The 18,108-nt window shown below is 40.8% G+C and overlaps 1 protein-coding gene across 1 annotated transcript in view; it reads left to right on the forward strand.

Moving 5' to 3' along the window:
• The window catches only part of BCKDHB (branched chain keto acid dehydrogenase E1 subunit beta), a 551,902-nt gene that overhangs the window by 86,885 nt on the left and 446,909 nt on the right, over nt 1–18,108 (forward strand). Inside the window, exon 5 of the mRNA XM_030199070.1 lies at nt 7,797–7,952. Coding sequence (XP_030054930.1) covers nt 7,797–7,952 — 156 coding nt within the window. The remainder of the gene's footprint in view (nt 1–7,796; nt 7,953–18,108) is intronic.

Below are 18,108 nucleotides of genomic sequence, written 5' to 3' on the forward strand. Positions count from 1 at the left end.
TACATGGTTAACGCATGTTAAAAACGCTAATGCGCCTATAACGCAGCTTCATAAACAGGGCCTTTGGTCTCCTCCAGGACCTATAGACCCTGCTTTTGATACTTTTCGGAAATTGGTATTGCAGAATGTCTTTAAACTAGAACAGCAATATATTCATAATTCTCATGATCTTACCAAAGAGGAAAATCAGGCCCTTCGTTCTTTGCCTATTCAGAGTTGATTATTTGACGTGCAGACAAGGGAGGAGCAGTGGTTTTCTTAAATAAAGAAGATTATATGTTAGAAGCTATGTGTCAGCCATCAGATAGTACTACTTATTTAAAGCTACTGAAAGATCCTACTGAAGAATTGTTAAAGCAAATTAATGTTATCATTACAGCAGTCCAGTTTTTTTATCGAAAAATTAATTTCAATTTTTGAATTTCATAAAATCTACAATACCGATTTTTTTAAAATCTGCTGTCAAAGATTCATAAAACTCTAGACCGTCCTCCTGGCCGCCCGATTGTCTCGGCTAGAAATTCTCTACTAGAGTGTGTTTGCAAGTATGTTGATTGCTTTTTGGCTCCAATTGTTTCCTCTATTCCCTCATTTATAAAAGATGCAACACATTTTTTTGAATAAATTACAAGATTTACTGGAAATATCGCATGAAGCTATTCTTGTGACATTGGATGCCAATCGTATATTTCTATCCCTCAAATGGAAGCGATTGAGGCTATTCGCTCTGTATTAGATCAGCGCTGTAAACCTCTTACAGTACTGACAGAATTCATTCTTCAACTGGCCTTCAACTGGCAAGTTTGGCGCTACAGAATAATCACTTTATGTTTAATGGCGAGCTTTTTTTTACAATTGTCTGCAATAGCAATGGGTGCTTCGTTTGATCCTTCAATCGTGAATCTTTTTAAGGCCAAATTGGAAGAAGGTAAAATCTATAAATTGCCTTTATTCAATCAAGTCCTATGCTGGTGGCGCTTTATAGAGGATATTTTTTAATTTGATTGAGTTAAAAATCTATGTTTTTGCAATTTTTTGAAGAACTGAATGATAATAATCCTACTATTAAATTTCAGTATTCTATGCATCAAACAGAAAATTATTTTTTAGATGTGAAAATTATGAAGAAGGATTTTCATTTAGAGACTACCATTTTTTCAAAGCCTACAGATAGAAACACCTTGCTTGCTTATGGTAGCATGCATCCCCATCATGTTAAAACCAGTCTACCATTTGCACAGTTCCTGAGAGCTCGACAAATTTGTGATTCCTCAGATAAATATAAAGAGGTTTCTATGCAGTTGAAAAATAAATGGAGGAGTGGTTAGGGTGGTGGACTTTGGTCCTGGGGAACTGAGGAACTGAGTTTGATTCCCACTTCAGGCACAGGCAGCTCCTTGTGACTCTGGGAAAGTCACTTAACCCTCCATTGCCCCAGGTACAAATAAGTACCTGTATACAATATGTAAGCCACATTGAGCCTGCCATGAGTGGGAAAGCGCGGGGTACAAATGTAACAAACAAAATTAATGGAGAGAGGCTATCCTAAAAAGATTGTTAATCACTCATATAAATGTACATTTTTTAATCAGGAACATCTTTTAGCAGGTAATACTAAGACTAAGCAAGTTTCTTAAGGTTCGGTAATATGTGTGCTGAGGTATACTTATCTTTCCTCTAGAATAGCTAAAATTGTTAGGACTTATTGGAAAACCTTATCATTCATGAAGTTTTTTTTCTTAGAATGTTAAATTAGTACCGTAATGGAGTGGAGGAGTAGCCTAATGGTTAGTGCAGCGGGCTTTTATCCTGGAAACCTGGGTTCAATTCCCATCGCAGCTCCTTGCGACCTTGGGCAACTCACTTAGCTCTCCATTGCCCCAGGTACAAAAACGTAGATTGTGAGCCCTCTAGGGACAGAGAAAGTAACTGCATATAATTTGTACAGCACTGCGTACGTCTAGTAGCGCTATAGAAATGATTAATAGTAGTACCCTTAGAACAGGATCTTTTGTGTCATTCAGATATATGGACTTTGAAAAAGGATACAAACCTTGGACATGTTAAATGTGGTAAATGTACAATTTGTGAAGTCACTCCAGAGACATCTAAGTTTTGGAATGGAATACAACAGAAATGGATTGACATTAAATGTTCTACATCATGGCTGTCTAAAGCACTGATTTATATGATCATTTGCCCTTGTGGGTTGCAATATATTGGCCAGTGTCGCGTGCTCGAGGACCTTGGCATACTGTCAGGCTTCTTCCCCGGGAGCACTGAGTTCGTGAGTCCTTGGTCCACTACCGTGGAGCGGCAGTGGCAGGCAAGATCACCTTCACGGTAGAGACGAGACAAGACTGGACCGGAACCCCGAACTGGAGTTCTACACAGGAATACCCGGAACTGGAACGCACCAGACGGGTGCGCACTGGAGTGGAGCCCGCTGGACTGGAACACACTGGAGTGGACCCACTGGACTGGAACATACAGGAGTGAAGCCCGCTAGACTGGAACACACTGGAGCGGAACCCACTGGACTGGAACCCACGGGACCGGAACCCGCTGGACAGGTACACACTGGACCTAGGCTTCACCTTCGCTTAGCCACCTTTCCCCAAGGGTTGAGCCCTCAGGTTCGGGCAGCCGGCAGGACTTACAGGAAAAACCGGAACTGGAACTTGCAAGCAGGAACAGCAGGAATCATGATACAGAAGTGCCCCCCAGGCACCTAGGTGAAAGCAAGGCGGACAGGCAGGGAATGTCCGGTTTCCGGCAGAAGGCAGGTTCAAAGCAATGGTCAGGTCAAGGAGCAAGACTATGGCTGGAGCTTCAGTATCAAGGAGTACTGGCAACAGACTGAACAAGGGCTGAAGCTCCAGAAGCAAAAGAAAACACACACGGGAAAACCAGCAGGCTAAACATAAGAAGACTAGGAAACTGTACACAAGCTAACAAGAAAGCTATGCCCAAGCTAACCAGTCATACACTAGAAACATACACTAAGCAAACACAGGAGATCTGGTAAAGCTGTACACAGGCTAACAAGCAAAGCCATGCCCAAGCTAGCTAGTCATACACTGGAAACATACACAGAGAACTAGCAAAGCTGTACACAGGCTAACAAGCAAAGCTGTGCCCAAGCTAACAAGTCATACACTGGAAACGTACACAGAGCACACAGGAGAACTAGCAAAGCTGTACACAGACTAACAATCAAAGCTGTGCCCAAGCTAACAAGTCATACACTAGAAACATACACAGAGCAGACTCAGGAGAACTAGTAAAGCTGTACACAAGCTAACAAACAAAGCTGTGCCCAAGCTAACAAGTCAAACACCAGAAACATACACAGAGCAAACAATGTAGCAGTGTACAGAGCACTCTACATACCAGGGCCCGTAGACAAAATGCAAAGGCAAGGGCTGCAGTCTCTAAGTGATTAATAAAGCCTTTCAACACCAGAAGCACAGCTGCAGCAATCTCCTTGCCTCCAAACAGAGGCTTGACACACAGAGAAGTCAGCCCACAGGAAGAAACAGCGGAAGCCATCTTGGATACTGGCATAGAGGAGTCGGCAGCCATCTTGGAAGAGGCATAGCCCACACAGGTGAGGTCCAGCAAGGCAATCAGCACACAGAGCCAGAGAGAAACTAAGACAGAGACAGACACAGAGACAAGCAGAAGCCAGCACAGCCACTGACTCCCAGAAACAGGGTAAGAATGAGGGTAGTCACGGCTACAGACGTGACAGCCAGACTAAAAGAATGCTTAAAACCAGATTGAGTGAGCATAAACTTAACATTAAAACTGGGAAATTGGAAGTACCTTTGGTCAGGTACCATTGTCAGGAATCATACCACTCTTTTGAGCAAATGTGCTGTTTTGCGATTGATCAAATTATAGATAATGGTAGAAGATGAGTTTTTATCCTGTAAATTATATCAAAGAAAACAAAAATGGATTTTTCAATTAAAAACTGTTGCACCACAAGGTATTAATGGACTTAAGGAGTGGGAAGCTTTTTTCTAAGTTATATTCTTTTAAATATTTTGTATGGTACCTTCTGTTTGAGATACCCCTTCAAGTGTATAATAAGGCTTGGTACTACAAAATATACTTTTATGGATCCGTCTCAGCTTTCAACACTCATCGCCACCAAGAAAACTTCTGGAGGCTCATAAGAAGTAACACCAAACTCTTCGTAACTGCTATTTTCTTTTCCTATTTCTTATTAATTCCTCAGTTTGATTTTGGAATCCCTTAAATTGAGTGATAATCTAAAATAATATGTAAATGATGTAACTTAGACTTTCCTTATATTTATCACTTTCTTTCAAGAGTTAATACTTGATATCAATATTCTAAACTATAATTAATACATTAAAAAAATATATATATATTTTGTGTGTGCCTGCAAAGTGACGTCAGCAAGTAGGAAGTCTGGATGGTGAGTGCGTTTTAAAACCAGTAATCACCATCTTGGAGCCAAACTGAATGTTTGTGTGTTATTCCTCTTGAAGAAGAAATCAAAACAAGGGGGACCCTTGTTGAAGATTATGGACCCTGTTCTACAGTAATTGAATAAAAAATAGAGCAGGATTGGATCAGCTGTGTTTTTGGATGCTGGCTTGAAATATTTCATCCTAAGCTAAGTGATATTGTTTTTTTCCTGTGCACAGAGGACTCATATAGTTAAGTACATAGACATAAGTACATAAGTATTGCCATACTTGTAGCGCTATAGAAATGTTAAATAGTAGTAGTAGTAGTAGTAGTAGTAGTCCATCAAGCCCAGAATCCTGTTTCTAACAGTGGCCAATCCAGGTCACAAGTACCTAGCAAGATCCCCAAAAAAGTACAATACATTTTATGCTGCTTATCCTAGAAACACTGTCAAACCAAAGGTGGCTGATCTCTACTTATAATGTTCAAAATATCAAGTAGATGGAAAGTAGAGTTACTATTTAGAGTAATGCTCGCTGCTGTAATGTGCGATCGTATGGCCACTGCTAATGGAGGAGGAGTCTCATACAGCTACACAGCTGATTTCACATCACCCCACGGCGAGTCTTAGCTTCTGTGTGTCTTTATAATCATTGACTCGCCTTCCCCCCTCCTTTTTACTAATGCTGTCTAGTGACCACTACTATGATACATTCTATAATCGCACTCTGGAGCAGTCTTATCTGTATCTTAACAACATCGATGGCTGCGCTTTACTTATCTGTGTCGGCCGGCGTGCCCTGTTTCCCCGACAGGTGCCTGTTTCGTAAGAACGTTTTGTCAAGGGGAGATGATAGCACCGGACCTGCAATGATACAATTTATATAAACTGTGTAAAGTGTGCTTGCCAAACTGATGACTCATACTCTATATTAATGTGCTCATGTCTTACCGCTTCACCTCACTTGCGCCGTCTATAGGCCATCTGTTTGAAATCCAACATGGCGGTGGCGTCAATTTAACTTGAAACAAACCGGAAACCTCCCGCTACCTACTAGCTCTTCAAAGCTGTCATGAAACTCACCGGAAACAGCTGAATAATCACTGCTATTGGCTTAAATGAAATGAGCACATTAATATAGAGTATGAGTCATCAGTTTGGCAAGCATACTTTACACAGTTTATATAAATTGTATCATTGCAGGTGCGGTGCTATCATCTCCCCTTGACAAAGCGTTCTTGCGAAACAGGCACCTGTCGGGGGAAACAGGGCACGCTGGCCGACACAGATAAGTAAAGCGCAGCCATTGGTGTTGTTAAGATACAGGTAAGACCGCTCCAGAGTGCGATTATAGGATGTATCATAGTAGTGGTCACTAGACAGCATTAGTAAAAAGGAGGGGGAAAGGCGAGTCAATGATTATAAAGACACACAGAAGCTAAGACTCGCCGTGGGGTGATGTGAAATCAGCTGTGTAGCTGTATGAGATTCCTCCTCCATTAGCAGTGGCCATACGATCGCACATTACAGCAGCGGGCATTACTCTAAATAGTAACTCTACTTGATATCCTAGAAACAAGCAGTGGATTTTCCCCAAGTCCATTTTAATAATGGTTTAAGGACTTTTCCTTTAGGAAGCCATCAAAACCTTTCTTAAACCCAGCTAAGCTAACTGCTTTTACTACATTCTCTGGCAACAAATTCCAGAGTTTAATTACATGTTGAGTGAAGAAACATTTTCTCAGATTCATTTTAAATTTACTACTTTGTAGCTTCATTGCATGCCCCCTAGTCCTAATATTTTTGGAAAAAGTAAAGAAGCGATTCATGGCTACCCGTTCCATTCCACTCATTATTTTATAGACCTCTATCATATCTCCCCTCAGCCATCTTTTCTCCAAGCTGAAGAGCCCTAGCTGCCTCAGCCTTTCCTCAGAATTCTTCCCACCCCCTTTATCATTTTTGTCGCCTTTCTGTAATTCCACTGTATCTTTATTGAGATGTGGCAACCAGAATTGAACTCAATATTCGAGGTGCGGTTGCACCATGGAGCAATACAAAGGCATTATAACATCCTCATTTTTGTTTTCCATTCCTTTCCTAATAATACCTAACATTCTATTTGCTTTCTTAGCCACTGCAGCACACTGAGCAGAAGGTTTTAATGTATCATCAATGACGACGCCTAGATCCCTTTCCTGGTCAGTGACACCTAATGTGGAACCTTGCATCATGCATCACTTTGCACTTGCTCACATTAAACCTCATCTGCCATTTAGATGCCCAGTCTCACAGTCTCTTAAGGTCCTCTAATACTTTTTCACAATCCTCTCACGATTTAACAACTTTGAATAACTTTGTGTCGTCAGCAAATTTAATTACCTCACTAGTTACCCCCATCTCTAGGTCATTTATAAATATATTAAAATGCAGCAGTCCCAGCACAGACCCCTGGAGGACCCCACTAACTACCCTTCTCCATTGAGAATACTGACCATTTAACCCCTGCTCTCTGTTTTCTATCTTTTAACCATCAACATATGCATCCAGTTTTTCCTACATAAGCACACAACTGTGGAACGCACTACCAAAAGCTGTGAAAACAACGTATGACCACCTAAACTTCCGGAAATCTCTAAAAACTAACCTGTTTAAAAAGGCATACCCTACCGATCCAACTTAAATGTCTGAACTCTGCAACACAACAAAACCAAAGCACATAATGGACATAGCATAACTCTTCCGCTCTGTGATTCCCTCGTGTCTGTTCCACATGAACTTTTATTTTACCACAACATCACTTTGTATTTGTTCATACCGGAGTCGGCGAACGCCTCTTCGGTACTATGTAAGCCACATTGAGTCTGCAAATAGGTGGGAAAATGTGGGATACAAATGTAACCAATAAATAAACCAGTTTTCAATCCACAATAGGACTCTACCTCCTATCCCATGACTTTCCAATTTCCTATGGAGTCTTTCATGATGTACTTTGTCAAATGCCTTTCGAAAATACAGCTTGAAATGAACATTGATAGTGAAGAGACTGTGATATTGTTCCTATAGTTTAATAGCATCTTGTTTTATAACAGTGTTTTTTCTCTGTTTTGTAGGAGTTGTTTTTTTACTTTTTTGGTGTTGTAATTGAAACCAATGATTATAGTCGTTTATCAGTGGTCATCTGTGTAGACTTTCTGTGGCAGTTGAGGTTTCACTTGTTTATATTCTTTATATGTTGAAGTCTGTTTCTCCAATGCTCGGAACAAATTACTTTTTAAAAATTTCTGTATTGTTGAATATCGTTCTTTACTATTGTGATATTTCTAATACTGTCATCCTCCATTTTCAGATTGTCAACGAAGCAGCGAAGTATCGTTACCGTTCTGGTGACCTTTTTAACTGTGGAAGTCTTACCATTCGAGCTCCATGGGGCTGTGTGGGTCATGGTGCACTATATCATTCTCAGAGTCCAGAAGCATTTTTTGTTCACTGTCCAGGAATAAAGGTACAGTATCCCTTTGGGCTTTTACTGGAAATATTATATGGCATTGTATACGATAATGATTCTCAATTGGTGGGTTGGAATTCAAAAATGGGTTGTAGAGGAAGTTCAAGTGGGTAATAAGATGATGCTTCACTGCAGTAATTGAGAGCAGGGTTCAACACTCGTAAGCGGAAACTGATATTTTCTTAAAATTGTAGAAAACTCTCAGTTCTACTTTTATACAGCCCCATTTTAGACAGATTGTAGAAATCAGAATTGACACGGCTAGATCATAATGTACACAATTCCAGATTTATTTTAGACAAGGATCTGCTAATGTAGAGCCTTTCCTTCAAGTGTAATAGGAGCAGCCATCTTAACAGTGAAAATATAAAAGGAGAAAACATTTATATGTGTAAGTTACACGTGTATGCCTGCCATTTTGCAAACCTCACACACATGTGCCACTAATTAATAACAAAGGCCTCAATCCTTATTTTCAAATTGGAGGGGACAATAAGCACTGGGAAATAAGTGGAAGGACTTCCTTAATTGCTGCTGTTAAAGGCTGGCCCAAATGAGTACTTTTTACAAACCTATACGTGCAATGGAGCAGCTGTAAAGCCCAACAACTGTATACTGGGACAGACGTGCATTCCTTTTCTGAAATGGGGAACAATAGCAGATGTACACATATGCAGATATTCTGTCTAACTACTATTGGGGTGGCGTACCTAGGGCCAGAAATAGGACAGGGTTCTCATTTACATGTGTAACTTATAGAATGCTCTAAGTTACATGCGTATCTCAGCTACTTAGGCGTGAGCATTTACATCAGCTCTATGGCTGGTCTAAGTGCTTGTGGTTACTTTTAAACAATTTTTATTGAACAAATAAAGATACATTAATTCAAACAGAAACATGTGTTGTGCAATATTTTTAACAAGTTGCGTTTCCAACTCAAACTCCCCATCCTCCCACCCGCCCTTCATATCCTTCTTAGTTCAAAATTTTATAATTAATTTTAGTCAGAATACAGAATAATAAACGTTCAAAAAAAACCCTGTTGTGATCCTGATTTACTAAGTCACACCCCATTCCCACCTTACTGTAACCATTGCTTAGAACTACAACTAAGGTGACCCGTTGTCTGGACTCTTTTGACCCCAGGTCACCATGGAATGATAATGTCTACTTTCCTAACTCTGACCCCTGACCCCATCCTGGCAGAGAATCCCAAAGTAACCCTTACTAAACTTATAAATTTAGGAAACACTTGGGAGTCTATTTAATACAGCATTTCTTGCTTTATGGGAAATACTTTGCAAGTAACAATTCCAGATAGACATGAAGGACCTTCTTCTCCTTGGGGAGTTCTGAGCAACCCTTACTTCCCAAAGCATTAATTCATGCAATCTATTTCTACTACTACTACTTAACATTTCTAGAGCACTACTAGGGTTACGCAGCGCTGTACAGATTAACAAAAAAGGACAGTCCCTGCTCCAAGGAGCTTACAATCTACTTCTCCAATACCAAAAGGAGGGAGGTGCCTCTTGCATCCAATACTTAAGTATGTATTTCTTCCCCAGTGTGTAAGCTTTGCTAATTAGAAGACATGAGTTTTTGTCAGAGATCCCATAAACTTCCCATTTATTCAGCAAGATTCCTTTACAAGAAAAGTTACTCAAATATCTATGAATGGATTATGTGCTTGTGGTTAAATGCTGCACACATAATAAACCTTGTTAGGCTACTGTTCTGTACCCTAACTAGGCACCCTGTTATAGAATTGCCCTGTAAGGTCCCAGTTTGTTAGTAGATTCAGCAATCAATACAAACTGAAAGCAAGGTAGGGTCATACTTGTGCATATCTAATTAAAATAATTTGTTAGAGAAGATAACCTTTACCGAGAATCATTTGCAAGAGTTTTCCTTTTAGGAAGCAAGATAAACTCTGTGTTCAGTTATCTGTCAATCAACCCACAGTGACTGGTTAAAGGAAAAAGTTCAAAAGGGCACTACTGGCACACTGATTGCACTGTGAATCGCCAAGGAAGCAGAAGCACATAAGTAAGCCAAGGCTGAGTTGAGAGACGCCAGAGGGTGTGGTTAATGGAAAATTGATTGACAGACAGATGCCAGAGAGTGGTGGTTAATGGAATTCACTCGGAGGAAAGAAAGGTGAGTACTGGAGTGCCTCAAGGATCAGTACTAGGGCCAATTCTGTTCACTGTATTTGTGAGCAACATTGCCGAAGGGTTTGCCTTTTTGCGGATAATACCAAGATTTGCAACAGAGTGGACACCCTGGAGGGAGTGGAAAACATGAAAATGGATCTGCAAAAGTTATAAGAATGGTCTAATGTTTGGTAATTAAAATTCAATGCAAAGAAGTGCAAAGTGATGCACTTAGGGAGTAGAAATCCAAGGGAGACGTATGTGTTAGGCAGTGAGAAAATGATATGCACAGACGGGGAGAAGAATCTTGGAGTGATAGTATCTGAGGATTTGAAGGTGACAAAACAGTATGACAAGGTGGTGGCTGTAGCCAGAAAGATGCTAGGCTGTATAGGGAGAGATGTAACTAGCAGAATAAAGGAGGTGTTGATGCCCCTATATAAGTCGTTGGTAAGGCCCCACCTGGAGTATTGTGTTCAGTTCTGGAGGACAAATCTGGCTAAAGATGTAAGAAGACTTGAAGTGGTCCAGAGGAAGGTGACAAAAATGATATGGGACTTGTTCCAATAGATGTATGAGAAGAGAATGGAAGACCTGAATATGTATAACCTAGAGGAGAGGAGGGACAGGGGAGATTAATACAGATGTTTAAATATTTGAAAGGTATTACTATAGAAACAAATATTTTCCAGAGAAGGGAAAGTGGTAAAATTAGAGGATATGAATTCAGGTTGTGGGGTGGTAGACTTAGGAGCAACGTCAGAAATTTTTTTTTCATGGAGAGGGTGGTTGATACCTGGAATGCCGTCCCATGGGAGTTGGTGAAAACAAAAACTGTGGCAGAATTCAAAAAGGCGTGGGATGAACACAGACGATCTCTAATTAAAAAATGAATGGTATAAAAAACACAAACGTAAAGGTTTGCATATGTGTTTGCATGTCAAGTGGTGCTTAGATGGTAACTCTGGCTATATCAACTAAGACCAGCGCTTGGCTGGTGTGTACAGTCTGAGTCCTGCATATAGCAATCCGGCTGTAGGATGGGTTGGAGAGAGCTTCGACAGAAACTCCAGTAAGTTGGAAAGTGCAGGCAGTACTGGGCAAACTTTACAGTCTGTGTCCTGCAAATGACAAAATGGATTTGGCTAGACTGGTGTGAGCTTTGATGGCAGCTCCGATATTTGGAACATAAGAACAGAGTTTACGGTCTATGTCCCAGAAACACCAAAGAAAGACCATGATCAAGTATATAATATCACCCACCTATTCAACAAGGCATACCAACAAGAGCAGCAACCAGAAATGTAATACTCTGCAACTCTGTCTGCTATCAATAATGTTTTCTGCTTATATCTGCTTGTTTGAACTTAGACTACGTTATTTTATGGCATCTCCACCTACCTATTATCAGTACTGTTTTCCACCTATACTTACTTGCCTAATCTCAATTTTGCTATTCTCTATGTAACACTAACTGTAATCTCCTAATCAACTATCTACCAATAACGACACATTGTAAGCCACATTGAGCCTGCAAAGAGGTGGGAAAATATGGGATACAAATGCAATAAATAAATAAATAAATTATTGATTTAATCTTGAATTGATAATGAATGTGACTGTTGGGCGGACTGGATGGAACATCCAGGTCTTTATCTGTTGTCACATACTATATTACTATGAGTTTAAGGAGTAGTTTTTTTTTAGCATTTAAGTCTCTATTAAAGTTCCATAAGCTAGCATTTAAACGGACTATTTTAAAGTTACCATAGTATCGGAATAAAGCACAGCTAATAGCCACAGGAAACCTTTGGTTAGACTTTAATTCCTTCACACCCACTCTAACTCCTGCCCTGATCTCTGATTTCTAGGCCCTTGAACCAATTAGGAGGCTACAAATTTAATTAGGTCATCTCTATCAGCCAGTAATTAGCTCTTAGAAATATGGTCTACTAGATCCATAGAGGGGAACCTACTAATAATATAAAAAATAATAATAATTGTTTACCTTCCCATATCCAACCCATATATTCTTCAAACCTTATTATTATTATGTTATTGTAGTTTGTAATTACAGGACTCTAATGCTTTTTTCTTTACTATGTAAGCTGCATTGAACCTGCTGTATGTGGGAAAGCACGGGGTACAAGTGTAATAAATAAAGCAAATATTAGCATAGGCTAGTATATAACTAGCAATCTTAGGAGACTTTAATTTATATTCCCACTCCATTACCAACTTAATTAAGAAATCACCAATAATAAGATGCATGCAGCTGTTCAGCAGAGAGATGGGGGCTATCCAGTCTTTTGCACAGTGTGTCACATGTTTGATTATGTTCCAGTTGGTGGGAATGGATATAACAAAAGAGAGGGAACGAAGTACAAACTAAAGTCCAAACAAAAAAAACAGCACCACGGGCCTTTAAAAATGGAACACAGTTCTTTAATGAATGAGCCTTGACAAAAAGACCCGACACGGGCCGTGTTTCGGTGACTAGCACCTGCGTCAGGGGTCCCCACGTCTCATATAGTAAAAGTTACAAAGCACCAAGGCACTTTCACTTTCTGTATCCAAGCAGACTTGGAGGAGCTGAGCAGACAGAGGTTTAAAGAGGAGGCCTACAGGGACATAGTAGAGAAGTCCCATCTCCAGACTGGCAACCTCTGGGCTGCCATGGAAGAGAACACCTGAAGGGAGATGTAGGAAGTGATCCTGTAGCCAGGACCTGCCCTTCAGGGGATACAATATCCTCTCACACCGAGGATGTGCCTCCAGGGGCTTCTGCCCAGGAAGGAAGGAAGGATTAGGATAACTGTTGTAGTTAGAGATTTGTTCATTAGACATGTAGATAGCTGAGTGGCAAGTGGACGTGAGGATCGTTTAGCAGTGCTGTTAAAATACTAGGTCAAAGTACTTAAGTAAAAGTAAAGAAATGCATATTATATTTAAGAAAAAGTAAAAAGTACAATTTTTTTTAGCCTGCAATAACCAACAAGTTCTAAGTGGGTAACATCAAGAAAAAGAGCATACTCCAGATGATTATACAAAATAATGAAAGAATTTAGAAACCAAGGTACTACATAAATAAATTAGGGAGCATATTTTGGAAAAAGCAGGTCTTTAGCAATTTCTGAAACTCAGAATAATGTTCCTTATGTCTTAAGAAAGATGTTACAGAGTTCCAGCTAGAAGCCGCTTGGTAAGTTACAGAAGGTTTTAAAAAATGCCAAGCCTTTACTTTTCGAACAGTAGGAAAATCTAGAAGAAAAAGGTATCTGGTAGCTCTCCCATAGTTCCTATTAAAAAAGGCAAACTGGTCGATCAGATAACCTGGGGAATCCCTATGAAAAACCTAAAAAGTCAATTCAGTACTTTAAATTGCAGTCTAGCCTCCACTGGCAACCAATGTAACTGTGACCTAAAAATTAAATAGAGTCATATTTCCCTACTGAAAAAATGATTCTAATTGCAGCATTCTGAACCCTCTGCAGCTTCAGTATTGACGTTTTTGTACAACCAATGTAGATGGAATTACAATAGTCTAATAGTGGCAGTATTAAAGATTGAACTACTAAATGAAAAACCATGGGTTTGAAATATTTATGGATAACCCAAAATTTTTTCAGTAAAAAAAAAAAGATTTACTAACCAGCTTTTTGATATGAGAGGCAAAAGAGAGTTGGCTGTCCAGTTCCACACCTAAAACTCTTGAAAATGAATCAAGAACTGAATCAGAATTGTCATGTCTTCTAATAGGATTATCTCTCAAAAAGGTTAAAGGGCTAGTCCAAAGATATTTACAGGCTTATTTTCGAAAGAGAAGGACGCCCATCTTTCGACACAAATCGGAAGATGGGCATCCTTCTCACAGGGTTGCCCAAATCAGCATAATCGAAAGCCGATTTTGGGCGTCCCCCAACTGCTTTCCGTTGCGGGGACGACCAAAGGTCCCGGGGGCGTGTCGGAGGCATAGCGAAGGCGGGACTTGGGCGTGCCTAACATATGGGCGTCCTCGACCCATAATGGAAAAAAAGGGTGCCCCTGACGAGCACTTGGACGACTTTACCTGGTCCAGTTTTTCTTACAACCAAGGCACAAAAAGGTGCCCGAACTGACCAGATGACCACCGGAGAGAATCGGGGATGACTTCCCCTTACTCCCCCAGTGGTCACTAACCCCCTCCCACCCTCAAAAAAGAACTTCAAAAATATTTTTTGCTAGCCTCAAATGTCATACTCGGGTGCATCACAGTAGTATGCAGGTCCCTGGAGCAGTTTTAGTGGGTGCAGTGCACTCCAGGCAGGTGGACCCAGGCCCATCCCCCCCTACCTGTTACACTTGTGGTGGTAAATGTGAGCCCTCCAAAATCCACCAGAAACCCACTGTACCTGTATCTAGGTGCTCTCCCTTCACCCGCAAGGGCTATGGTAGTGGTGTACAGTTGTGGGTAGTGGGTTTTGGGGGACTCAGCACACAAGGTAAGGGAGCTATGTACCTGGGAACTTTTTCTGAAGTCCACTGCAGTGCCCCCTAGGGAGCCCGGTTGGTGTCCTGGCAAGTCAGGGGACCAGTGCACTACGAATGCTGGCTCCTCCCATGACCAAAGGGCTTGCATTTGGTCGTTTCTGAGATGGGCGTCCTTAGTTTCCATTATTGCTGAAAATCAGAAACGACCAAATCTAAGGATGACCATCTCTAGGGACGACCTAAATGTCAAGATTTGGGCATCCCCAACCGTATTATCGAAATTAAAGATGGACACTCATCTTATTTCGATAATACAGGTTTCCCCGCCCCTTCGCCGGGACGTCCTGCGACGACGTCCTCAGGAAATCTTGGGCGCCCCTTTCGATTATGCCCCTCTTAGTCTTTTCCTTGCTCAGTTTTAATCAAAATGATCATACCCAGTTGTTAACGGCCTGTAAACAGCACAACATAATTGTTTCATGAGAAGAATTACCTGATGTAAAAAGTATTAATACAGTAATATCGTCTGCATATATGTAAAATTGCAACTGAAGTTGATCTAAATAATCTGCTAATGATTTGATTAGATAACAAGATCAATTTTCCCAGCAAACATTCTTAAAGTATCAATTTTTAAATACCATCAAACTTGCAAGTGTATTCATGTTCACACTAAACCATTTTTTCAGTAAGGGGATCCTCAGGTGTCACAAGGCAAGTGCTATCAACAATCATTTTCTTGATGTAGCACTTCATACTCCTCATTGGTCCCTCATTTTATCTTTAATTTTTTTATATCAAAAATTCAAAAGCTACTTAGCTTAGAAAAGAAATGGAGCCTCTGCCAACATGGCCAGGTTTCACAATCTTCTTCAGGGTAGAGCTCCATTAAAACAAGACAAAGACTAAATTAGTCAGACTAAATAACAAAAAACGTGCAAGTTATAATTAAAAAAAACCCTCACAAATAGCATCTGCAGTCTTCTCATATATCTTCAAAGAGTATAGCGATGGCATCTGATGTCACCAAAGATATAACAAATAAACAAAGTCAATCCCTATATAGGGTGTATAGGGAGATTCAAAAAACATTCCACACTGGACAAACAAAATATATGAAACAAAATAGATTAAAGAAGGGAGACAAAAGGAGAATTTAGTATAGGCTGTTACAACAGCTGAGCTGAGTTTTCAGTGAGTCCAGCCAACGGCTCACTACCATGCTCTATACATCATCAATACACCTTACTCTGTGACCCTTCAAAAATTTTTAATTCTTATATGTAAATTCAAATAAATTCAAAAATGAGTGTGGAAAACTTTAATGAGAATCCCTATAACCTTTCCCTATGGAACCCTGCAAACTAAAGTCCAATCAAAAGTGTACTCAAAATAGTTTTTCAAAATGTTTTTCAAAAATAGCAAAGCACCAGAGTATTAAGGAAACACAGACAGGGGTGAAACTTAAGCTTATGTTTCCTTGGTCCTATGCTGTCTGTTCCTTAAACGTCCAACAGGAATCTCTGTTTCAAAACATCTTCCTCAGGGACACCAGTGCTATTTTCTCATCTGTTCCTTCATTCAATATGATGCAGCAAGGCAAGAAAATCCTTCAAAAGAAACAAACTTCCGTCAACAGTGTAATGACATCACATTGTTTCTACAGACCTATCAGATGGTAGCATTCCAGTCAATGTTGTCATTTAAGACCCAATTGCACAATAGAGTTTAATTCAAAAATCCAATTTTGTTCCCGGATGGCTAAGAAAGCTTCCAATTCCCCATGAAAGAATGGAGAAATTTATTCTATAATAAACCACTGCATGTCAGTGAAACTGTGACCAAACTCAGGGGGTCTTTTACTAAGGCAACATTTTTAGCGCATGCTAAACGTTAGAGATGCCAATGCATTACTGTGGGCGTCTCTAACATTTAGCGTGCGCCCAATTTTAGTGCGCGCTAAAAACATGAGCGTGTCTTAGTAAAAGACCCCCTCAATTCTGTGACTAACCAGAGGGGCAGTGAGAACTTTGACTCCCTATCCATTTCCGCATACAATTACCTCTTATTGATGTACAAGTGCATTCACTCTGCAGCTCCTCAGTACCTCTTCACTCTTATCTCTCCCTACACTCTACTACTACTACTACTACTATTTAGTATTTCTATAGCGCTGCAAGGCATACGCAGCGCTGTACAAACATAGAAGAAAGACAGTCCCTGCTCAAAGAGATTACAATCTAATAGACAAAAAATAAATAAAGTAAGCAAATCAAATCAATTAATGTGAACGGGAAGGAAGAGAGGAGGGTAGGTGGAGGCGAGTGGTTACAAGTGGTTACGAGTCAAAAGCAATGTTAAAGAGGTGGGTTTTCAGTCTAGATTTAAAGGTGGCCAAGGATGGGGCAAGACGTAGGGGCTCAGGAAGTTTATTCCAGGCGTAGGGTGCAGCGAGACAGAAGGCACGAAGTCTGGAGTTGGCAGTAGTGGAGAAGGGAACAGATAAGAAGGATTTATCCATGGAGCGGAGTGCACGGGAAGGGGTGTAGGGAAGGACGAGTGTGGAGAGATACTGGGGAGCAGCAGAGTGAGTACATTTATAGGTTAGTAGAAGAAGTTTGAACAGGATGCGAAAACGGATAGGGAGCCAGTGAAGGGTCTTGAGGAGAGGGGTAGTATGAGTAAAGCGACCCTGGCGGAAGATGAGACGGGCAGCAGAGTTTTGAACTGACTGGAGAGGGGAGAGGTGACTAAGTGGGAGGCCAGCAAGAAGCAGATTGCAGTAGTCTAAACGAGAGGTGACAAGGGTGTGGATGAGGGTTTTGGTAGAGTGCTCGGAAAGAAAGGGGCGGATTTTACGGATGTTGTAAAGAAAGAAACGACAGGTCTTGGCGGTCTGCTGGATATGAGCAGAGAAGGAGAGAGAAGAGTCAAAGATGACCCCAAGGTTTCGAGCTGAGGAGACAGGGAGAATGAGAGAGCCATCAACAGAAATAGAAAACGGGGGGAGCGGGGAGGTGGGTTTGGGGGGGAAAATGAGAAGCTCGGTTTTGGTCATATTTAATTTCAGGTGGCGTTGAGACATCCAGGCAGCAATGTCAGACAAGCACGCTGAAACTTTGGTTTGGATGCAAGGTGAGATATCAGGGGTAGAAAGGTAGATTTGGGAGTCATCAGCATAGAGGTGGTAGGAAAAGCCATGGGATGAGATTAATGAACCAAGGGAAGAAGTGTAGATAGAAAAGAGGAGGGGACCAAGAACAGAACCCTGAGGTACGCCGACAGGCAGAGGGATAGAAGTAGAAGAGGATCCACCAGAGTGAACACTAAAGGTGCGGAGGGAGAGGTAGGAAGAGAACCAGGAAAGGACAGAGCCCTGGAATCCAAGTGAGGACAGGGTATCGAGAAGTATGCTGTGATCGACAGTGTCAAAAGCAGCGGAAAGATCAAGAAGAATGAGGATGGAATATTGACCTCTGGATTTAGCCAGTAATAGGTCATTGGAGACTTTAGTAAGCGCAGTTTCG

The sequence above is a fragment of the Microcaecilia unicolor genome, chromosome 3 (assembly GCF_901765095.1).
Source record: "Microcaecilia unicolor chromosome 3, aMicUni1.1, whole genome shotgun sequence".
Classification (NCBI taxonomy): Eukaryota; Metazoa; Chordata; class Amphibia; order Gymnophiona; family Siphonopidae; genus Microcaecilia; species Microcaecilia unicolor.